The sequence below is a fragment of the Corvus kubaryi genome, unplaced genomic scaffold, assembly GCF_017639235.1.
Source record: "Corvus kubaryi isolate FWS band 111438036 unplaced genomic scaffold, C.kubaryi_AGA036_p1.0 37398, whole genome shotgun sequence".
Classification (NCBI taxonomy): Eukaryota; Metazoa; Chordata; class Aves; order Passeriformes; family Corvidae; genus Corvus; species Corvus kubaryi.
In genome coordinates this window covers 45,755,834-45,780,459 of record NW_024581137.1, presented here as the reverse complement: position 1 = coordinate 45,780,459, position 24,626 = coordinate 45,755,834, and the positions used below count along the sequence as shown (strand labels likewise).

The window sequence follows — 24,626 nt, the reverse complement described above, 5'->3', positions numbered from 1 at the left end:
TTTCCCTTTCCCTTTCCCTTTCCCTTTCCCTTTCCCTTTCCCTTTCCTTTTCCCTTTCCCTTTCCCTTTCCCTTTCCTTTTTTTTTAAGTCTGAAAGATTGAATGTTTTCTTGAAATCTCTGAGATTGGATTCTGGAGAGAGATCTGTCGAGGATGTCTTTCTTCCCTAATAGGCTGTATTTCTCTTCCATGTTACTGCCCATTTGAGGCAATATGTGACAAACAGAAGTGTCTTGTTAATAGGAGTTTTCTTATTGTATGTGCTGTTTGCTAGAGAATGAGCCTAATTACTTCTTATATTTCTCATGCTCTGACATGAAGGTAGCATTTATGCCTTTCAGCTTTAGTGGTATTTAAACCAAAGTACTGTAAGAAGATGTAGAAGCTGAAGTTTATCATCATTTTTTTTCTTCAAAATTCTTTGCTTCCTCTATTTCTGCCCACTCAGAGTGAGTAGTTATCTAAAACTCTCTGTCTAAAATTGAGACCTTCACAGCTGTGCAAACTGCAGCAACCAAACATTTCAGGTGTCCAGAAAGGAAATCTCCTTCAAGAGCAGGGGCTTTTTTCACAGTTAAAAAAAAGTCATATTTAAAATTCTTTTGACCCTGCATCATAGCATGAGCAGCTGTCACCACATCTGACTTGGAGCCTGAAGGATTAGAAGGAAAAAAATTTGTTCACTACAGAAAGGAAAGTTCTTGTAGTGGTTCTCAGCCATTGTACCTAGTGGTGGGATTGTGCCTAATTCCTCTTCACCCCCCTGAGCTTTATGTCATCCCCAGCTCTCACCTTGTCTATAAAATTTTCTGCCTTCATGGTTTCCTTATTTTTATGAAGATAATTTTGTTTTTCTAAAATGTTGTCTCCCAGCACTTATCTACAGAGCTCCAACCCGGTCTGCATTAAGAACTCCATTAAAAATTTCAGCCCAGCCCTGGCTGCCCATCCCTGTCCCCCATGGCCACATCTCTGTGCTGGGACAGCTTTGGGACAAGGACCCCCCTCATCTCAACCTGAGCAAAACCAGGACAAATAGAAACAATTTGAAATAATAATCATAGTGCACAGAAGACCACTGTATTAAAGGTGGCATGTGTATCCTTTCAAAGGGGTTTTTAAACTTCATTAAGTAGAATCTATTAATATGGGATGCCTATTGCAAGTAAAAGTGTGTCTTGCAGCACAAAAGAAAGCCCTAGCAGCTCAAGCAAGTTGTTAAAGCACAGTAGAGCAGTAAGAAACACATGTATTGTTATGAAAAACATATTAAAGCAACCTACCTAACTGGATTCAATCCTTATGCCTTCTTAAAGCATGTAGCAAAAATAGCTATGATTCTCTCTCTCTCTCTCTAGTTTTCAACTTTCAGAAAATAGCAAGTTAGAAGGAGGGAATATTAAGTACATACAAGATGAGGAATTACAGTCTTGAGAGGGAGAAAGTCTGATTCCACACTGTTGTGTGTGATGCTGTTTTCTTAGTTTGCTTCTTGTAAGCTAGCATTGACAATCTGTATTTCCTTCCATATATTTTGCTAATAATGCTGGTGGATTTATGTTGGGGAAGAATTTCACTGACTGCACAGTAAGAGTATTTCCTTGACCTTTTTTTTTTTTGAAGCTTTAGCAAAAGTCTTTTTAAATTTAAACTTTCATCTCAGACATGACTGCTGTTTCTGCTGCTGAATTCAGATAATGAAACTGGCTTGATAAGAGTGGACCAAATTTAAAAGCGAACCAGTTTTAATTGCTAAGTAAAATAAAATGCAAAACCTAAAGAATTTAGACATATCCTGTAAGTTTCTCAAGATTAAAAATTGTCTTTTAGTACTGTAGTTACAAGATGTTAGCATTAATAACAATTATACTTAATAGTCTCATTAATAGTAGCACAAGATGTTACTATTAATAATTAAAAGTACGTATTCAGTTTTCTAATAGTTGGCTAGTGTTTTGGGCAGTGTCACTATTTTGTATTTGATAATATACATATATAAAATCAGTATTTCCATATTGCGCCACATTATTGTCGTTTTCTTTTCTCTGACTTGTTGGTTATTAAAGATATGGACACGTAGTGCCTATGTAGTCAAACCTTACAGAGATTGAGGCAGGCTTCCTGCCAATGCAACGTGGTATTTTAGGCTGAGTGGAGCCTTCCAGGAGAAAATCACTAAATAATTGATCTCTTTCTCAGTGAACCGTCATGCTTCACTTCACCTGTCTGTGCTTGGCTGAATTCACTGTAAAATGATGGCTGGAGCCAGCGAGCAGAGCCCGGAGCCCAGAGGAGGCAGCAGCAGCACCTGTCCCAACATGGACAAGTGGTGTAGCTGTCCTTGCTCCACCAGGTTCCTTGGACACAGCTTCTGGGATCACAGTTGCTAGAGGCAGGAAAGCTCTTTTGATAGATCTACTTTTTTTATTTTAATGGTAAATCAAAACCACTCTTATTTAATCAAGACACGAGGATCATGTAACAAACTAACCAGCAGTTTGCTTTAGCATCTCACCAATGTTTACATGGGCATTTAGAAGTTATTTCTTGTGTTTTTAAACTCTGAGAGAGGTCTTGTGTTGCTCTCCTAGCAGCAGCTGGCCTATCAAAGCACCAGGCAGCAGCAAAACTCAGCCGGATGAGGCATTGCAAGCAGTTTTCCTGCTGTTGCTGTGTTCACCACGGTCATTCCATGGGGTCTGTTTCTGGAATGCAGGATGACGATGGTGCGTATTCACCACTGGAGAGTATATTTGTAACATGGCTGAAGGGAGCAGCTGGTGCTTGCCAAAGTCCCTGTAAAATTTATTGGCAAGGGAGTAGCAGTGAAGAGCAAGTTTCATGCAGAAGTTTTGTTTCAAAGTCTCCTTAGGTGACTGTGATGTTTTCTTTAGAAAGAAATATTTAGGAAAATATTTGTGTCCACATAGAAAATTGTTTTAATTTCAAAATGCTATAGGTTTTGCATGTTTATTTAAACCAAATCATGCATTGTTCTCTGAGATTAATAAAAATATCTGAGATATATGTGGATCAGTAGTGAATATCCTGCCGTGAAAGGATAACACGGAATTCACTTAGCAGCAGCACCAGATCAACCTCTGCCCTCCCTTCAGCTGTGTCTTTCAGACCAGGTGTGTCTTCATAGTGAGATATCAGACTTAGGGTAGAAGCCACCAGAGATGCTTAGTGTAGCTGGGGTCACCTGGAAGTGGTCACTGGAAGTGGTCACACTGGGTCTGCATTAGTGTTTTATAACAGGAGTGACACCTTGATAGGAAAACACGAGTTCTTTGTAGTGAGGACATAGCATAGAAGTGATTATGCAGCACAATAATTACTTGGCATTGAATTACTTTATTTTTTAAAAAGTGGGTTCTGGACACATCTATGCAGGCTTTTTTGTAAACCATAGCAAGCTGTCAACCACATTTGAAGGCCTTTCCTTCAGGGGAAATTTTTCAGAGCAAACGTTTGCCAAGAGCTGGGCAGCTCAGTGCAAAACTGTGAGGTTACACAGATACAAAAAAAATCCCCAAAACCCAGACCCCCAAACCAAGAGACAAAATTTGTGCTTTCTGTATTTGTGATTGATATGATTCCAGTATCAAATCACAAGAGATTGCTCTGAGAGCAGACTCTTGTGATTCTTGCCGTGGGTAATTCTTGCTGCCTCAGTGCAGCGCTTCCATCCCAATCTGCAAGTGTTGGTAAAGTAACCTGGAGGAAAAACCTAAAGCAGTTCATATAAACCACATAATTGTAATTATATATTTTAGGACTTTTCAAGCAGATTCATTAATTGGGAAAGACAAAATAAATCTCCTACTTGTGAAGTTCCTGGACTTGCTATTTACAAATTCATCACTCTGGAGCTACCAATTATACCTAATGTAGCATATACACTCAATGGGCTGTCCCAAGACACTGTAAAATGACTTAATGCTTCTTCACCAGAAAAGAGATATTAGAGAAGTAAATATAAACACTTTGGTTTGGAGTTGAAAGGAGTTCACATTAATAGAAACAAATAAAAGATTAAACTATAGGACTACAAATTATTGCTCAATTGAGCTAAGTGAAAGCATCAAATCTTGGAAGCAGCATGTTTGTCTGTGTCACAGTTTTGTTTCTTATAGTTTGTGATATTTGTAAATATATCATCTGCTGGTGATGTACAGAGGGGGTGGATGGGGAGAGGACTTCAGCAAAAGCTGAGAATGGGCAGGCTCAGGCTACTGCAGGAGCTGAGCATGGAAAAAGAACAGTGCAGCATTCTGAGAATAATGCAAGCTTTTTGAAAGTTAGCTTTTACCCAAGAAGAAGGGTTAGGGGATTCATTTATCTCTGCTGCTGCTTTATGGGCAAAAAACCCCAAATCCAACAAACAGTAACCACCAGGGTGTTAGGTGAAACTGAGAAATCTGTCAGCTCTGGTGGAGTTCTCCAGATTTACACTAATGTTGCTGTGCTCACAGTCTGGCTGCAAACCTGCCTGAAATTACATGAACTAATCATGAATTTTGTTTCAGATTGTATTGATTGGTGGTATTTATACTGCTATATGGAATTTGGGGTTTCTTTCCCGTGGAGGAGTGGGATTTCAGCTTAATTTATTTAGCAGGCCACAAATTACATAGCCAATATCCAAGTCCTTAGTTTTATTACTTTTGTTTTATTTTTATATTTACAAGTTTTATGTATTTTTATAAACTTACGTATATATATTATGTTTTCATATATTATATATATTACATATATATTCTATATTTACTTAGTTTTATTACTTTTATTGGAAAGTAATACACACTACATAAATTTATGATACTATTTTATGTTTATGGAAATAATATCTAAAATTATGTTATCTGGAAGACACTAAGAATGAAACAACAGGAGGTGGTTCCTGTTCACAGCCTCAGTACTTGTCCTCCCAGCCCTCTGGTCAATATGGACTTTTGTTGTCTTTTTTATGTTCTAAGCAAAGGGCATAGATCTTGTTTCATTTTGGCTTTTCTGCTGACTTTTTTGCTTTTCCCAGAACATTCCCACTGTTAGTGCACTCCAGATTCTTCCTGGTGTTCACGGCTGCTACTGGTTCTGAGTATATGGGAATATTTTAAAGACACAATCCTGTCTGATTTAAAGGGGTGTTTGGTGGAAAAACAGTGAAAGGTTGTCACTCATCACCCCTGAGGCCCTTGCCGTGTGTTTGATCGTGTGTCAGCAGAAGCTCTTTGCTGTGTGGCTGTGAAATTGATGTGTAGTGTCCTGGTTTGCCTTGGGAATGCAGGGCTGCATAGCAAAACAAGGGAAAACATGCACCTTTACAGGAAAAATAAGAAAAAAAATAACAAAAAGGAGGAGCACAGAAAATCTAGAGATGAAGGAATATTTTTGAGTTTCTTTAAATTCATAAGAGTATGATTTACAGCAAAGAGTATGCAATAAGGTGTGACAAGTAATAGTGACAGAGGAGACATTAGATCTTGCTGTATGAGACAGAGGGGGAAAATTATCTTTTAGAAGATCTCAAGGTGATATGGGATATTAGAAGTATGATGGCAATCTTTTCCTAGTAATAAAACCTGCAAAGGAGAAACCCTTTTAAAGAAAGTCCATTTGCTGAAATGGAAGACAGGCAGTGGAGAGGATGGTGATACATGAGAAACAGCAAGAAAGAAAACCCAGCTGGTAAAGAAACCACCTGACCATCTGTACCAAGAAAAGTGTGCACATGGCATCCTCTTTTAGAGACAAATCCCCACAGAAGGGTAGGACTTGCCATTCATTTCAGAAAAGTATTTGTTTCAGTCTGATTTTAAAACTTATAAAACTTTTAAAACTTTTATATACAACAAATTACTGATGTTCAACAAGGGCCTGTCAGAGATTTTATAACATGCGGGCAATGTTAGAAAATCTTAGTCAGCTCAGAAGACAGGAGCTGCTTCATTTCATACTTTCATTTCTTTAGGAGATAATTTCAGTATTTGTTTTTATGGAATAGGAAGGCAGTTCCTCACAAACATATCCAATCACAGCCAATTCCTGTTTTATGTTCCAAAACAGCCAGATGATATGAAAAAGTAAAGTTTGTAGTAAATCTCCAAAGTTTAGAGCTCATTGATGGCAGATTTTTTCCAAAGCATAACAGGATAAAAATGCAAACAAAAATATTACAAGAAAGATTAATTTTACAATGAGACCTAGCAGAAGATATGATCCTTGAAATGCATGTATGTTAGGTTCATGAGGTTTTAAGCCCTTCAGCTTCTTTCTAGGGCATATCTTCTTTCTAGAGTCATCATCGTCTAAAATGGCTCGGGAAAGCAGATGGGCAGGATCAGCTCCAGCGAGGCTTTGGCTCCACCAGGATTATCTCTGGGCTTCCTCAGCCCTGCAGAGGAGTCAGGGACGTCCCTTAACCCCACCCTGCAGAGGGAACCTCGCTGGGTCCCGGGAGAAACCTCTTCGGGAGAGGTGACAGGAAAGATGACAGGAGAGGTAAGAGCGGCTCTGTGTGGGCAGCCTAGAGCACGCAGTGGCATCGCCTGCCACAAAGGCTTTCGGAGAAAAGCAGAGTAGGCAGTGGCATCAGGGAGAGCCAGGGAAGCTGGGCTCCCTCAAGAGAATCACAGAACAGTCTGAGCTGGGGGAACCCCAAGGATCATGGAGTCCCACTCTTGAGAGAGCAGGGCTGAGGGGAGCAGGAGGAGTTGAGCAGCCAGGTGTCAGTGGGAACTGCGGGGTGGTGGTGGAGGCATGGGGCGTCCCCCTCGCTCTGAGGGAGCTGAGCTGTTCTGGTAGCACCAAGCTTTTGTCCCAGCATCTGGTGGCAGCGAGGTTGTCACTGTGTCATGTGCTTGCACTTTGCTGCTGGGTGGAGCTGGAAGCGTTGCTCCCACAAAGAAAACCAAGGGGCTTGGAAAATGTGATTTGCAATCCCCCTTCACTGTAGCTCTTTTATTTGCTGGGGTTTGGGATGTACTGCAGTAACCCAGCACATTCGTAAAAATGTGCCATTGCAAACAAATACATGGTTATACACTGGCCCAGCTCCTTTGTTTTCCTCCATGGGATCGACAATATTTTCTTGAATGCAAAACAGTCTTAGGCCCACAGGCTAAACTTCAGTGCCCTGAGACAGAACCACAAACTTTGTCAAAGGGCTGGATAAAAAAACAGCCAAGGATTTCGCCTCCTGGGCCCTTGAGCAGAAGGTCACTGGGCTGATACCTGGAAAGAGATGTCTATGTGCAGTGTTAGCTGGGAGGTTTGTATGTATAAATAATGCAGTAACTGCGACTATGCCCTCTTTACTATGGTTTTCCCAGTGTTTTATGGACACTAATCCAGTCTCTTAATCAAATTGCTTTAATGGACTAAAGAAAACGAGTGTGACAGTGCAGAGTTTGATGGTGAGAATGACAGTAGATGGGCTAATTATGATTAGCCTGGAGGTTTTAATCTGCACTAGAAGGTTCTTTTTATCCTCTAGCACTGCAGGATCTGGAAACATGAAAAAATGTAATATTACATCAGTCATATAAATATTTAATGTGGTGCTGGAAGCTGTGAAGAAATGCCATGTGGAGATTCACACTAGAAATACTCTGTCTTCTGTAGTCTTCCCCAAAACATCTGCTCCTAGTTCTGGAGTTACAATAGTGAGCTAGATAGATCATGGTTCTTGACACAGTATGGCAGGTTTCGTGTTCTTACGCATATGTGCTGGCTTAGTCTGGCTTGTGGCAGCAGTGTATTTCCAAAGTGCTTATGAATTAACAAAGGAGGAGTGAGCAAAACATGGGGATTGGAGGATGAGGATCCAGCATAAAATTGCTATTTAAATGTTAACAGAGAGGATGCGTGCAACACATTAATGAATAAAACTGCATAGTCAAAGGTGTCTTTTGACTGAGAAATATTATTTTACTGTTTATTGTATTTGAATCTAGGTGGTATTTATAGAATCATGTATTATGTGTTCTTGTAGCCCGGGCCACACTCTGCTTGCAGGTTCCTGCTATTGACCTGGTAAACAAGGATTCTGATTGCAATACAGATTTAGAGATGGTGCTGCTGGGAACAGAATTGCACCCAGAGCTACTTTTGAATTGGCCAGCTTAGAACTAATAACATACCAGATCACAGCCATTGATGAAATTCAGCTGATGAGAAAAATGGCCAGCTTAGATAAGTATTCTAAATACAGAAACATGAGTAACTGTCAGCACGTGCATTTATCTGTAATATTTAGTAGTTCCAAAAGTTTATAGTACTTTTTTAAAGTAAAAAGGTCAACTTATGTTACGGCTTGCTAGTAAGTGTGCTGACCATTTTTTCAGAACTTCCTGTGTACTTTTTATTTCCCCAGGAAATAAAGGAGGGTAGAATTTGTCTGAAGCCGTATCACTCAACTTACATTAAAACATTTAATCTAATACAATATAGCTGTTTTATTTCTTCACAAAGGTGATTTATTTGCTCCTGGAAAGGCTCTTCTTTGGGAATAATGTCCTGTAGGAATTTGAGTCCTGGCTACTGTTGATCCTTTGTTACCCACTGCTCCTGATGGAGCAGAGATACTTGGAACTGTTCAGGGAGATGCCTTCCCAGGATGCTGCTCCTGAGCACCTTTTGGGTTTATAGCACTGAGATGTTCCCAGAGCCAAAGGAAAAAGGAGATTCAGAAAATAACCTCAAGATCAGAGTGATAGAAAAGTGATCCTCATGTCACCTTTCCAATCTCTGACTTGCACTCTCCTGCTGTGCTACGCCCAGCACGCTGGCCCACTGCTCTGCTTTGGAAAAAGCGTGGTTACAAGTTGGGGCAGGTTAGTTTAGGCAACACTCACTTTGAGAAGTCATTGCCTTCAGACGCCCATGCACACACCTACTGCTTTGTCCGTAAATAATTATATGTACATTAGATTGCTCTGAACCCTAATTATGACATACATTTAGTAAATTTGAATGAAATTGTGTGTCCATGTTATATTTGGAAATGGGCTTGCTTTTTTTAAAGTTGAAAAAAAGGCCTGAGAGAGGCTGATTTCACTGATAACTTCTACAGTTCTCTCTTTCATCCACCTGTTGTGTCTTCTTGTAGCACTTACGTGGCAGGAATTATTTCTATAGACTTTGAAAGGCACCCAGTGCAGCTGCTCATCTTGAGCCACAGACACTACTGTCTGCAGGGCAGGAGGCAGCCAGAAAAGGGGCTGGCAGGAAAGCAGGGCACTTTATGAACCCTCCCTGTCTTGTATGCCAGCCAGGAGAGACCCAGGAGACCCAGGGCCCTCCTATCACCTCTTCTTGTTTTTCCTACCTGAATAGTACATGCAAATAAGAAATATTCTGCAAATAAGTCACAATACTTCCAGGATTGGTGTCACACTGAGGAAGAAGTCATCCAGTTCTTACTGGTTATGGGAGAATATCTTCCTTATCATTCACATGGAGAAGGAGACATTTTTGAGTCTAATAACTTAAATGAAAAGGCGGTGATCTTGGAGCTTACAGCTCTTAAAATATCTCTGGCTCTGCCAGTGACTCACTCCATAGCCCTAAATACCCCCCAGACTTCAGCTTCCTCCTCTGTCAAAAGGGGAGATGAATACTTACTTGTGTTTGACTGCAGAGATGATGCAAGACTTAATTAGCTATGTTTATTGAGAGCTCTGAAAATGTGGAAATGTCACTGCTCTTGATGGTCTTGAATAGCTGATGGCCTGGCTTGTCAAGGCGTTACTGTCAGGCCCCTCTTCAGAAGTGAATGGGACACGTGAAATCTCCTGGCTTTGTTTGCCTGCCTTGGCTGGCCTCGGTGCACAGATGAACCTCGTCTCTACGTGTCTAAGTAGGAGGACAGAAACTTGGTGGTTTCAGGAGGGAGGGTCACATCCCACCTGCTCCTGGGTGCACCGGTTCCAGGTTTCCTCTGGGGCCACGTTAGAGAAGGTGCTATGAGTGGCTGCCTCCTTAGCCTCAGGTTACATCTGCCTGCTCTACAGCTACGTTTTCTGTTCTGTTTTGTTAACACGACAGCTCATTGGTGGAGGCTATTAAGAAATTATGGCTCCTCTGGCAGGACTCTGGCAGCAGCTGTACCACCAGAGAGCTGCCTAAACTTATAAAAACAAATCAGAGAGGAACATCACCAGAGGAGAAAAACTTCCACGTCAGTGACCAGGACCTTTCAAAGCATGAGTTTTTCAAACCTTCTTTTTTTTTTGATGAGGCTGCTCATTCAATTACCCATGGGTTCAGCTCATTTGCTCTTGCTGGGGCTCAAGTAACCCTTGGGGAAAATCCTCATTCAGGGCCAGAGGACTAGGCAGGCTGCAGGAGGAGGAGGACTCTCTTCCATGAGCTTGTCCTACCATGTTGCAGTGAAGTTTCACACACCCAGACTGTAAAATGGTTCTCAATGAACTCTGGGGCCCAAATAGGGGCACTTCTTCCTAGGAAGAGCTAGGAAGAACAGGAAGGAAGGAACTAGAAACATGAGTTTTGGATACAACCATAGACCTTGGCATTTCTTCATACCTCTATTAAACCAGAGCCTATATACAATTTTTAAAGCTCATATTTCAAATTACTGATGTACTTCACGTCCCATGCAGTTCATACATTGCCCACAACTTTAGTGTTGTTCATTAATACAAGGTTAAAGTCAGGCTCCTTTGCAGAACAGGTGGAGTAAGTCTGTGAAAGTTACAGAGGCTTGCAGTAGCGTTAGGTTTGTGGTCTGTGGACCTCTGAGGTGCTACCACTAAGAAGTAGCAGGTAAAAAACTCCCCACTTACTGTCAGTAGGCTTCAAATTTTTATGGAAGCATTAAAAGACCCATTGATAGTTGTTTGGGGTCTACGCACTGAAAAGGATTGAAAGCACGAGATGTAAGTTCCCTTAAGAAAGGTAAATGGACTGTGGGTATCAAGCTATCAAGCACAGATGGCCCACAGACAGAAACGCCCAAGCAAGATGAAACGGTTAAAACCTAAAATTAATCTTTCTGTAGTTAACCTCGTGTAATTTTGTGGTCATTGAATTACAGAATAGAAAGACATGAGGAAAATGCCTGGGGCCAAAGTACGATTTTGGTGATAAGTGATTTGGAAGTAATAATACAAAAAAAAAAATTGCTGTGCCCACCTAAATATAGGTTAAGAAAATAAAATTTATTGCCTATTGCATACATTTTGACAAAGTTAAAAGTATACACATGTAATTAATTGTCTTGGAGGTTTTATTTAAGTGACAGTAATGAGACTTGCAATTCTGTACCTTTCTTTTAAGTTGTATCAGCGTGTCTGTACTTGAAAAATGTTAACAGGTTTGTTGGAAAATCTTGCTGTGATTGGCCAAGTTTTTATAAGCTTCAGCCTGATTCGGCTTGAACATCTAGATAAATATTAACCACTTTCAGGCAGAAAATCAATATTGGTTTTATTTTGATTTCTTTTTCACTCTGTGACTAGCCTGCCACAGGTAGGTCATGCCACCCGTCCTACCTACCTCTAAAATAAACCTTCCCTCAGCAGCTAACAAAATGAAGACTTTATATGGTGACCTGGCAATTCCTCCAAGGTGCAGTGCTGTGTGGCACACACAAACATTCATGTCCCGACCTCTGTGAAAGAGCAGAATGTTTTTTCTTTCACAGAACAAGCCATCATTACTCAATTTTCTTTTTACAAGAATGTAATGCCATTGCTACTACCTCTCTTCCCACTTCCCCAGCAGGCCAACATTTATCTCTACTCTGCTGAAGATGAATTTTCCATTTCTCCCTTTCCCATATCGCCCCAATACTCTCGGGCTGCCCTTGGCCCCCCTCCCTGAGCTCACTCCCAGGCAGCAGTTGTGGTGGGCGGTCGTATTATTTCAAGCTCCTCAAGCTGGAAAACTTTGCCAGAGTGAATCACTTTGCTTTCTTATTACTGCAGTTAGAAGCAAGCCAAAACTTGCCATTCATGAGGTAACTTTCATTTTGTTCCCCACATTGTTTCTTTGCCCTTGGCTCCCAGAGCTGAGGTTTTTTTCTCTTCTGCCAGCTCTGCTTGGATCCAAAAACAGGCTGAGTGAAGCAGTTACTAAAACTGTCTGAATTCAAGTTACTGCTAAGGATTTTTACTATTTGCAGTTATCTATCTTTTAAACATGCTGAACTCTTCTGGTTGACATGAACAGTCAAGTTCAGTGCTGTGGGTTATTTCACAGTCTGATGAGAAACTAGTGATGAAATCAGGTGTGTCTGTGGCACAGTCCTGTTTATTTATAATCAAAGCCTTGTTTTCCACTAGTATAGGGTAGGTCTTAAGCAGCAACAGTTTTTCAGATCTAAATCCTATTTCAGGCTCACTCAAGCCTATTGGTGAGGCTTTTTTTCAGGTCCTTACATTCTTATATACTTCTATTGCTTGCTTTCTCATCTTCATGAACTTCCCATCCCTCTTCATCCAACATTACAAAATAATACTAAAGAAACAAATCCTTTTACATGGGTCTCTATTTTAGGTAGTGATACATGGAATGGAAGCTGTGTGTCATAAAGCAGAGTTGCAGCTCCTCTTCCTATTCAGCCCACTTGATTACAGATATTAACATGGTCAGATGGGAAATCATCACATTGCTAGCGAGAGGTGAGAGCAGGCAGGTAGGGTAGACAGTCCAAAAACGGTGTCTACGGTGCTTTTGGCAGCAGAAGATTTTGGCCACAGAGAGAGATGCCAAGAGGAAGAAGAAAACCGGTCCTATCAGCCTCAGGAATCACTGTTGTTCTCTGGATTGCAGGAGAAAAAGCAGATGCTTGAGATAATAGATTGGGGTTTTGGGCAGGGAGGTGTCCGACTGTATTTTCTCGAGGACAGGGGTGCCTTACCAGGTGTCTTTCATCATCAGGTGAAATGCTTCTATAAAATGACTGCTGAGAAATCTTTACTGGTGGAAGCTGGAAGTGTAAACTGGATTAGGCAGCTCGTGGAACAAAGCTCTGGAGTCCAGAGGAACATCTGGCCCCAGGGAGGGCAGGACTACCTGGATGTGTGAGTTACTCCTGGATAGGCAGTGTAATCCTCAGAGCAGATATTCAAATATGAATATGAGACTGAGCCTCAGGACAGTGAGCCAAATTTTCGTGCAGTGTGAAGGCAACCAGACTCCTGATACATGCATTCCACTCCACTGTGGATGCTAAAGGTCAGTTGAAAACGCTGTGGTACTGTACAAGTTGTCTCATAAATGAAGGGTGTTGGACTGAAAGCAATGTCCTGGGCACGCCTTTACTTAAAATGACCACCAACACTCTCTTCTGTGGCTGGTGAAACTGGAAGCTCTGATATGTCTTATATTTCACATAAGAAAAGCTTTGACTAACAATTCCAAACAGAGCCAATGGCTGGGTGGTGTTCTTGGACCAGTGGAAGTTCCAGTGAAAAAAACAATATATTCTTCTTCTCCCCTTCAATAAAATCCCCAGAGTTCAATGATACAAAAACAGACCGCATTTCATCTCTTTGTTTAAGGTTTTCACTTTTATATTTATCAAAATACTGTGGGCCAAGCCAAGAAATAAATTGTTTCAAACAACTACCCTGTCTCTGGTTAGTCAGGTAATACAATATGCACTTTTCCCCAAGCATTTCCAGAGTTTGTAAATACTAAAAAACTGTATTTGTCTCCAAGAAAGTATAGCACAAGACTATTCAGAGCTGAGTTTGTGCCCTCCAATAACAAATTAATAGCTTCCCTGGTTTGATGTATAAGAAAGATTATTAATTTGCTTAGTTGTGGTACCAAAGATATATTGAATAATTTTGTGTGCATGAAAGTGCTGACTCCACAGCAGAATAGGCAGACACCAGCAAAATGATGCTCTTAATCCTTCTGCCTATACAGTACTGGTTCTGTGAAGACAAAACTTTGCCTAGTCAATAGTGCTGCAAAACAAGTGTGCTAACAATTATTAAATCAACCCCCCCCCGTCAAACCAGTAATGTTCCACTGCGTTAGAGTAGACATAAAGCACTACACAAGTGAAATCTAGAGCAACATCTTCCATGTCTGATAAGTCTGGCACTTTTCACCATCACTAAAATTATCTCCAGCCTCCCACGCACTAAAACAGGGCTTTACAATTACTTCCACTGCTGCCAGTGACAAGAGTCTCCTAACGATGCCAACAGCTGCAGCCGAGTTTATCCTTCTGTATTTGCAGAGACAAGGGTTGGATCCTTCCTGCTTCCACCTGTGCAGCCTCAGGGAAAGGCCTCACTCAGCCCATGCATTTGGATATTTGGTTTTGTGTCCCTTCTGTGGGCACCATGATTAAAGGGGAGCTTTACCTTTTCTTTAGTAGCTGAAGAAATTTGAGGCCACAGAGGACTGTGGTTTGCTGCAGGGATGGCTATTTCTCAGCTCTGCTGATTGGTTGCAAGAAATATTTAGAGAGGAGAAAACTACCAAAGGAGAAAAGAGCTGCATTTAAAAAGATGAACAGAAAGAGAAATCATGGTAGTGATGGGAGACCAGAGCTGCAATGTTAGCAAAAAGAAGCTCCTGCAAGGGTGTTATGTACACAGCTCTCACGTCCCTCAGCTGGGCGTGTGTTTGTGTTTGCGTTAGGGATGAAAAGATTTTTTTAGTAAGCAGCTGTGAATTATTGAATATATCATGGATCAGTATACAAAAAGAGGAAACACAAAAATAGAAAAAGGAATATCAATATTTCATAAGCAATACAGAAAAGCTGAAAAAATGTTAAAGGGAACAGGTGAAGTTAAGATCTGATGAAACAGAGAAACATGCAACTAGAAAAAGCTAGAAAAAGTTATTATATCCTAAAAGCTCTAGACCTTAAAAGAGACAAGAAAGTATATTCGTTGCATAATAATTAAAAATGCAAGAAGATGCTGTGAATACAAAGCTGTCCTGTAAAAATGGGCAGAATGTATAAAATATTTTCATGATGAACAGCAGGAGTCCAAATTCACAGTCATCACAAGAGAAGAACAAGTTCAGGTCATTGCTTTGTGCAAAACAGGGTGCCTGGCAGCATGGAAGAAGGAAGAGATCTATACCTAGCAGATGTTTCTTGTCTGAAAAAAACCCAGTCTTGAACAGGTGCGTGAGTAGAAGAAGCTGACTGAAGATGGAGAGGATGAGATTAAACCGAACATTTATCAGAAAAAATCACTCCCTGCACACAGCTTTCTGATGAGGCTGTTATTTAACCAGTGGGCCTTGTGGCAGAGGTGTAATTCTAAGCAAATATTAGGGTTTAAGTACTGACCTAAGTCATGCAATGTATGAGCAGTCACATTGACTACCTTACCTTTACCAATTTCCCCTTGCACATGTACAGGCATTCAAATCAACCATTTCACTGTGAATTTCAAAGCTTATGTGACTGAACTAAAAAACATCAAAGTACAAGGTAAATTTGTATAATACACTTTTTTCAATTTTTTGATACAACTTAGGTGCTTCAAGCACAGGTAAAGAGCCAAATATATGAAAATATGCAGAGACAGTTCATTTCTGGAATGAGTACCCTGTAAAAAAAGCATAAGACATTTACAGAACGTTGCTAATAGGAAAAAAAAAAGTTCACATACTTTGCTTGCAGTCAGGGAAAAATAAAGCAAACCTTAGAGGACAGGTGAAAGCAGAAGTCAGGTACATGCAAAATATGCTAAAAATTCCTGCTAGATCTAAATCAGGTTGAGAGCTACAGATGGTAAGCGGTGAATATTTAGTGTTGCAGAAAATTTGGATGGATAGACTTGAATAGATGACTCTCAAGCATTGCTAACACCTTCTCTTTTGCCCGAACCACGCAATTCAAAGGGTGTGAAAGGCTCTGGCCAAGACAGAGTGCCTTGTCTGTAATGGCTCCCCACAGTGCTGAAAGAAGCAGGGCGAAATATCAGAGCTATTAATCTTGGAAGACAAAACCAGACACCCTCGCAGAAAGGAGGGTGACTCACGAAACAGGCAGCCCAAAGCTGTAAGTAGCGACTGCTCTGTGTCCTGCTATGGGCAAGGACAAGTCATCAACATAGAAAGAAGCTCTTGGGCTGCTCTGGTTTAGTAGCCACGATTTTGCTGGGTTCTGGCCACTTCAGATGCCTTCGGACACCGTGAGTGACTCTGCTGTGATTCAGAGCACGTCATCTGCCTGTGAGGTCAGCACCCTGCAGGAGAGAGGGGGAGAAACCCTCAGGCAGGGGAAACTGTTCCTCTGCAGCTTTAAAGTACCCGTGCCCATCGCAGCTGCACTTTGCAACAGTAAGAACTGAAAAACACGGGCTCCCTCCGCATCGCTGCTCAGTAGCTTTAGACTTTGAAATCTGATTCAGGTGGAAAAGGTATAGAGAAAGCAGCATTCATTGCATTCTTATGGCAAGATGTGAGCTGGAGCAAGTATTGGATTCTGTAGGAAAAAAAGTCAAAAAACTTTAGCAATGTATTGATAAATCTTGCGAGAAAGAAAACACATTTGCAAAACCCTACGTCAAACAAATCGACTACGATGTTACCAGTTTAACAGCTTAAGAAGAAATTGTTTTCCGTGATAGAAAATAGTCGTTTCACCCCAGCAGATTTAAATGATTGAATTCTTGCAACAACCTCTAAATAATTCCACTCCTTGTTGGCTCCCCTGTGTGCTGGTTTTTGGCTGGGATAGAGTTAATTTTCTCCACAGTATCTAGCATGCGCTGTGTTTTGGATTTGTGCTGGAAACAGGTAAGCTTGTAATTTCCATGGTGCGAGAAAGACAATTTTAGTCCTTGAGAGCAATTATAGCCTCTTTGGGTATAACGCCCTAGCATACCAACATCCATGTTTTATTTCCCCTGTCTTTTTGTATGAAGCAGTATCCCATACTAGTGACTCTCTGTACTTCAACTCGTCAATTTGAGACATAATTTAAGTTCTTTGTAACTTATTTGTAATAATTTTTTTTTTCCAAAAGAGAAAATAAACTTTAGACAACTTACTGAGGTATATACAATGCACATTTATTCCATATGAAAGAAGAGCTTTTAAACCTAGAATAAACTGAAATCCTAGAACAGATGACATGATAGATGGAGGTGCAGCGTCAGCTGGATTAGTGTGGAGCCACAGTGTGAACTTCTGGCAAATTAGAAGGCTCCTGAGTTGCTAATTCTGGCTGCAGGAAGATTGGTAGAGCTAATCTTGTCCATCTGATCTATCTGTTTTGGTTTGGATGTCTGAATTAATCTGCTTTAAATTCTTCTCTCATATCTGAACACACAGCCCCTGCTGACGGTAGCAGGACCTGTGCTCAGGTGTGGTCCTGAAGACCATTCTGTAACTATAATGTGTGAGAAATCTTGGTTTTTAAAGACTCTCCTAAGTGTTTCCTTGAGCCCTGGTATGTCAGTTGCTGAAGGGCCTTTTTGCCCAGTGAAACAAGATGAGACCTGAGTGAAGACTTCTTTTGGCACTGAGCAGTGGCTCTCAAGCTGTTCTGCTGCTGCTCTCCACAGAGACACTCTTCCAGCATGCTCTACTCCATGTGTTAGCATAGTCAACAACAGATTAAAACCCAAAAGATGATCTTATCAAGTGATTTTGTTGTCACTGCTTTCAGCTCTTCTCACCTGTTGCACCTTGATGGGCCTGATAGCCTACGTCTGCCAGGGCTAGTTAGTTGACTTTGTTTTGGAGAAGACAGTCTGGCTTCGATTACAGATCTGGAATCTTTGCAGATCAATTTAAGCTGTTTGGCTTCTTCTGTGAGGAATTAAAACATCCTTATGCTGTTCAACACTGCACTGAATTTTGGAAAACCTACGCATTTACTGTCATCATTTTTTCAGTCTTGAATAAATTAGATTACTGGTGGCATGTCACAATCTGTGATATATTTTAGCTCTTGGGGATTCTCCTATTTCATGTGAGTCTTCCTTTTTACTGATTTCAGCAGCTGCAAATATTTTTAAGCAAGACAAGAAGAAGGGAAGGCAATAAAAGGATGTGAGATGGAAGGATAAGTGGGATTGGGTATGGAAAAGAGAATAAAATAGAGAAAGAGGAGGGGAAGAAAGGAGATTCTGAGGTTAATGAAAGGAAAATAAGAGAAATCAAAGAGTGAAACAACATCATGTCTCACCTTTTTCGATTCTTTTTTTCTTATTTTGTCTTCTCTAAGTCAAGAATTATCTTAAAAGCAGTGTTCAAATTTCAGTTGTCTGCTTTTGCCTCATTCCTCTTCCAAGTACTTGGTTCTGGTCATAGCACGTATTTGGAAATTTTTGGAAGTTGTCAGTGAGTAGTTCTGCAGCAGCAGTGAAGGTGACCATGTGTATCCTGGTCATACTCCCTGCAAGGAAATGTGTAACTCACTCTCTGCTGGTCCTTCATGCTTTGACACTTGACTGCTGGCCTGTGCCCTAGAAAAGGCTTTCTGCAGGTACTACAGGACTTTGCTCAGGAGCAAATATTTATGCAGGAGTGATAGCATGTGTTTGCAGCAGGAGTGTGTTTAACTCCATGTCTAACAGGGATGAACGTGTTCCAAGTGCATGCCTGCAGTTATATCCCTTAGATTCCTGTGCAAATCGGAAAGTCTCTGCTGTAATATCCTTACCCCATGCAGTCTTCCCTGTTACCATCAACAAAAGGAGAAGCTGAGCAAAGGATATATTTCCCTTCAAGCTTTATCAATGTTTTCCTGCAAATGCCAAGATAACATGGTATTGAAAGCCATGACACTACCCCATTCACTTTCTGTCCAACGAGGATGAGAACAGGGTGTGAAACAGAGATCCCTAAAGAGGAACACCAGCTGAGAAATATATTCTTAATATGTTTATAAACCACATGAATAATTTGTGTGGTGGAATATATGTTCTATCATGTTTTGATAGGCCTTTTGACTAACATACCCTGTGGGTGTTCCTCTTCATGTCACAGGAAGGTATTTTTTCAGGTATGCTCATCAATAGATAAAACCTGATAGTGGCAAATAATTTGGCATAGCTTCTCTTCAGCAAATGGGTTCCTCTGGCAGCATCTGAATTTGTTCCAGCTCTGGCAAGTACTTGACAAATGAGCCCAGTACTGTAGCTCTGTGTTGATATTGTTTATTCATTATTTGGGTAGAGCAGAAAAGGCCTGAGGGCCTGATCCAAAGCCCGGAGAAGTCAGTGAAAACACTCCACAGGTCTTCTTTAGTCACTAGAATTCTGTATTCCACGTTTCAGAGTTCGGAAATCTGTGCCAAGAACTTCATCAGTAACTGAAAGACTGGAAGAAAAGCAAAGAGCAAACTTCTGGACTGGCAGAAAGAAAAAAAAGAGAAGGAAACAATAAATTCTCATCAGAAACAAAATGTCTCCAAGTAGCTTTTATAGGTGAGGCTTAAAAGTGAAGCAACCTCTGACATTTTTAAGAACATACCAGGCTTCTAAAAGCTTTAAGACGAAACTGAAATGAACATCCTAGAGTCTTAAAAACCATATATTCCACAAGTACCCTTTAGTTCAGTCTCCTGTATATTAAACAGGTTCACCTAAATTTCTGATGCTGCTTGTAAATCTCTCAAATTCTGCTATTTTTAACGGCATTATTTTTACAATTTTTAATTATAGTTGCTGGTAATTGAAAAGTTGCTACAAATTTAATTTTACTGATGATATGCTTATATGTTTGTGTTAAATATTATAGGGCAGCAATGACCCCTCTACTTAGATTATCTACTATTTTCCATGGTGGAAAATATCGTATTTAGTTTTTCATTTTTTAGGTGTTGGGAAGTTTTGGTGACTGAATATCTGGAGCCCCCCTTTGAAACTGGTCAGGAATAAAATTCCAAATCTGTATTAGTGCTTTTTCTTTGTCCTGTGAAATTATGCAGGGCTTTTCTCCTCTCAGCTGCTGACACTCACTGCTCCTATTCTCCCTTCTTCTTTCCTCTGTAAAGCTTGCTGAAACCATATCTGATGATGGACTTTGGGTTTAACTAGCCTCATATCCCCAAAGTAAACCCTAGTGTGGCTGCAGTCTGCAGAACAGCCTCAGTGGCTGCAGAAGAGCTCCTTGGCATGAGAGAAGGTGACAGATCATTCTCCTGCCAGTACAATCCCTGTGGTGGATGTCCCTCACGGCAGGCACAGACCTGCCAACTCTTCACAGCCCTAAGGGCAAATAAAAGGAGTTGGCCAGCTCCAACATGTGACTTAGATACGTGCTTTGCAGTACTGGGACATTCAGAACCTTACCTGTATCATTATGTGAATATAATTCTGTTCAGCCCATAGCATAAATACAGTATGTGGTATGAGAGCTGGCTAAAGCAAGTTCTGTGAATGTTTTCTTTATGACATTCCATAGCTCTAGCACACACAAAGACTATTTGGGTATCTCCTGGCAATGCCCCCTACTGCGCTCTGGACACCCCCAGTAACTTCACTCTTTTCTTTCACTTTTTAGACCTCTAATAATTCTGCTTCCTTACCTATGGATTGCCTTTAAGGGTTCACACCAAGAAGTGAGTCAATACATTCTAGTTCAGGCCTTCCCAGATCTCAGCTCAATAAGACATTAGTTGATGTAACTCAGAGAAAGAAGTTCCATTTAAACAGTTCCATGGTGGCTGAAAACCACCAGAGCATTTTCAAGAAACGATTCAAAATCTTTGAACGTAATTCTTTTAAAAGCAGTATAAGATCAGTATAGATGCAGAAAAACAAAGCAGTGAATTTACCTATACTCATTCTTTAACCTTAAACACCTTCCCACTACCCAAAGTTGCTTGAGACACCGGTTGGAGCCCCTGGAAAGGTTAATAGTCTTGTGGCTTTTCTTGAAAATCATACATTGTTCTTTGCTACAATTTCCTTCTTCTATTATACCACAAAGAAAGTTCTTGTCTTCCCAAACTTTGTGTGCCTTCATCCCCTAAGTCTGACATTAATATATGTGTGATTCTGTAATTACTTTTTACTGATTTGGGGGTTTTTCAGTCCCCAAATCCCAGAGTCTTTTGAGAAGCTGTAGAAAATACATTTTTATTCAGTTTCTCTCTCTTTTTTTTTTTTTTTCAGACCAGGGCTAACCACTATTACTTAATAAGCTTTAATGATTTTCTCATTCATAAAAGAAAATGATGGGAAACACTGCCTTACTCCTTTGTGGAAGAACCATCAGTATGGCAGGAAAAAAATCACAAAATATAACAGCTGAGAAATCAACCCACTTCTATAGCTGAAAGGTTATCCACAGAAAGATCTCAGTCCACAGACATGTTTACTTTGATTAGATTTCTGCTTCAGAGTAAAATGTAAATGATTCAGAACTTTGAAAGTCAGATTTTTGAAAAGAAGTTAAGGCTTTATCTAATAACAGAGCAGAAGAGTTACAGCAGGTAGCTATCCTAAATCATCAAAACCTGGTACTGTTTGGTATATCCTTAAGTCACTTTCACAAATGGCACTTTTAAAAAAACCTGTAATTCTTCAAGGAATGCTCTTGCTCTTCAGTTTGACACTGGTCTTTTTACAGTACTGAATGAATTTTACTTGGCTTAAGGAAATATCTATATTTAAAATAGTGTGAACTTAAAACATACTGTACATGGAATTGGTGTTTTCTTGTCAAATCAGGGAATATCTGTATGCCATGAACAGACTACTAAGCCTGAACGCATCCAGAATTATTCCATAAAAATTCTTTGATGCAGAGTATAAGGGCAGGATGAACTATGAAATAGCTCTGGAAATCAGCAGCATTCCACTGTCTGAATATTTTAACATTCGCAGCAAAATGGCTTTTGATAATCTGCATTTAATTGCAAGAGTCTCACTCCTTGCATGTTTGCAGTGTCCACACAGGGGATTTCAACCTGGTTGGCTGTTTGGAACAGAACTTGACTAGTGGTCATTAGTAGTCGTAAGCTCTGATCCCCTCCAGCCCATGCTCCACCACCCACTTCTTCCTGCAAGACAGATTACTGCCTCTTCATGGAAATCTTCCAGCAATGTACCATTAATAAATGAATTGACAGGTTCTGTGCTATGTTAGCTCAGGAAAGGTCAACATCCAGAACTATATATGTGCCACCCATATCGCAACATGGATAGTAGTTGTAATTTTTGTAAACTGGTAACTAGAAACTCTTGCCAATTCTTCTCCCGATTAGTATAATCCTTTTCTCATAATCTCTCATAATAATGTTTTATACTTCATTTATCTTACATAATTAGACCTCATACAATCTCACAACCTTGTTACATTTGTTTTTTAAAGTTCATTCTTCCTTCTAAGGAAGAACAAAACAAACACCCTATGTGGTAAATTTTATTTAAAATGTTTTCAGAATGATGTATGTATAACTTTTATGTGTACCTACTGGGGAAGAAACTCAAATCTTGGAGGTTCTCATTCCTGTTAGGTCTATCACTATTCATGTGCAAGTCTTTAAGTTTTGGCCTTAAATCAGATCCCAGGATAGACTTGTTTTCTTGTACTTCATTACTGAAGTTTCCTGTTTCACACATTTAATGGAAAAACTATCAATATTTCTTTCTAAACTGTTGGGTTTTTTTTCCAGGAGACTATTAGAACAGCTGGGAAAACTGCCAAGAAACTTGCTAAAGACAGTAAGAACAGGAATTAAATCGCAGAAAAACATGAAAAACCTGTAGCTGTGTCTGAACAGTGAAATAGTATTAAGAATTATAAACAGTGAAACAGTATTAAGAATTATAAATAAAACAATATTAACTTTTATAGCAGTGTGGTAAACTGTTTGATATGCAACATCATGTTTTAGCAGATATATGCAAATGACAACTGAAGTATAATGTGGAACATTACAAAGTCTATGACACTGTAAAGTTCTTGTTAAAAACAGCCTGAGAAGGGCCTCTACTGACTTCACATTTTCATAGTCCTTTCTGCAAGTTTCTTAGGTGATGTATATTAAACCAAGGATTTATACCTCTTTCATCCTTTCAGTAGGTTCCCAGCAGCCTTTATGATCACCTAGAAAGTACAGAAGCAGCAGGTTGAAGAACATTTTCATCGTTTTCCAATAATAAGTTTGATGAGCTATGGCCATAAAACTGCAGCGTGTACTCAGTTGTCTCAGTCATGAGCTGTAAACTGTTTACACCAGTTTTATTTCACTTCTGCCTTTCTGAACTCCTGCATGCTGCCTTTATTCCACACAAGTGAACACTGGGGATATGACAAAATATAACACGGCAGGTGTGCTTTAACAGACAGACTATTTCTCATATAAAATTCAGATATATTAGTCCAGATAACTCAGGTGGATAATGGCAATAAAATTGGCATCTAAGCTAAAAATTATCTGTAGGTCAGCAAATGGATTGTTTGATCTTTCGAGTGTCCCAAAGCTTTCTAAAACTGCAATTGATAGAAAAGGTTCAGTGGATTTCAATGAAATTGGATAATATGCATGGAATCCAATTAATATAAACTGACTCCTCTGTTTTCTACACTGGAAACTCCTAACTAGAACACAAAGGGTTAGGGATGCCATTCTCACCCTTGACTTAACTGGGCAATAATTTCACCTTTGATGTTTTAAAAACATCATTAATTCTTCTCCTTAGTTGTGTACCTACCAAACCGCAGACAGCTTTGCCATTTGTACCAGGTTTGAAGTTCTTAAAGTTACTAATACTATTGCTAAGGGAACAAGAGCAGACTGCCAGCTGGGACAGCTGCCGGGCAGGGAGCACCAGAGGACACGTGCTGAGTTGCCTGGTGTTGTAGAAGGATGTTGACATTATGTGCTACAAAGCTTCCTTGAAATTCACATCTTTAGTGCTGCGTATAAGTTCCAAAGAAAAAAAAAAAAAGGAAGAAAGCTGTTTCCCACTGCTCTCCTGTCCTCCAAACTCTGCCTCCACTCTAGTTAATTTGAATTGTTTTACCATTTCTACACAAAAGGTATATATTGTCAGGCCACATTGAATGTCCAATGAACGGTGCAATTCCATTGCCCTTAGTGAAATCCGTGAAAAAAGTGAGCGATATCTATAAACCCCTATGACTTCTGGCGGCGTTGCGGAGGAGATTGCTCAGCAGTTCCATTGATACTGGTGTTAATGAGGATGCACTAGTTTTCGCACTGTGTTGGTCCTGTTGCGTTAACAGATACCCGAAAGACCATAAAGACCATCTGACTTTGGCCGTGCGCGGTGGCTGTTCCCCCCTGGACAGCCGGAGGGACAGCAGACCGCTGCGGTGTCCTGCCACGCACCTTCTCGACGATGCCATGTCTCTCTTTCTTCGGACCCGCGTACCTGAGGCAGGGCGGCAGCAGGCAGCGCCCCGAGGAGCAGCAGCGGTGCCCGTTCCCCCCAGAGCACCAGCCGGGGTCGAGGGACCAGGATTTCGCTAGGCTCCTTGTGCCGGTGCGATCCCGGCTCCGCATCCCCGGCACCCAGCGGGGCAGACGGGGCGGGGGCAGCCGCACGCCCTCGGGCTCGGTCGGGACACTCGCTCCGGCCGCGTGCGGGACCCGCCGGCTCCTCCGCCCGGTCCGCGCCGCCGGCGCCCCGCGGAGCCGGCCGGCTGCCCCCGCCCCGCCGCACCGCCCCACGCCTCCG

At 40.8% G+C, this 24,626-nt stretch overlaps 1 protein-coding gene across 1 annotated transcript in view; it reads right to left on the bottom strand.

Annotated features, from left to right (window-relative positions):
* Nucleotides 1–16,357: 16,357 nt before the first annotated feature.
* LOC121671342 overlaps nt 16,358–24,626 on the bottom strand; it is a 20,713-nt gene continuing 12,444 nt past the window's right edge. Inside the window, exons 3-5 of the mRNA XM_042042804.1 lie at nt 24,278–24,621; nt 22,985–23,028; nt 16,358–19,316 (exon numbers count right to left, since the gene is read on the bottom strand). Coding sequence (XP_041898738.1) covers nt 19,215–19,316; nt 22,985–23,028; nt 24,278–24,621 — 490 coding nt within the window. The 3' untranslated portion in view covers nt 16,358–19,214. The remainder of the gene's footprint in view (nt 19,317–22,984; nt 23,029–24,277; nt 24,622–24,626) is intronic.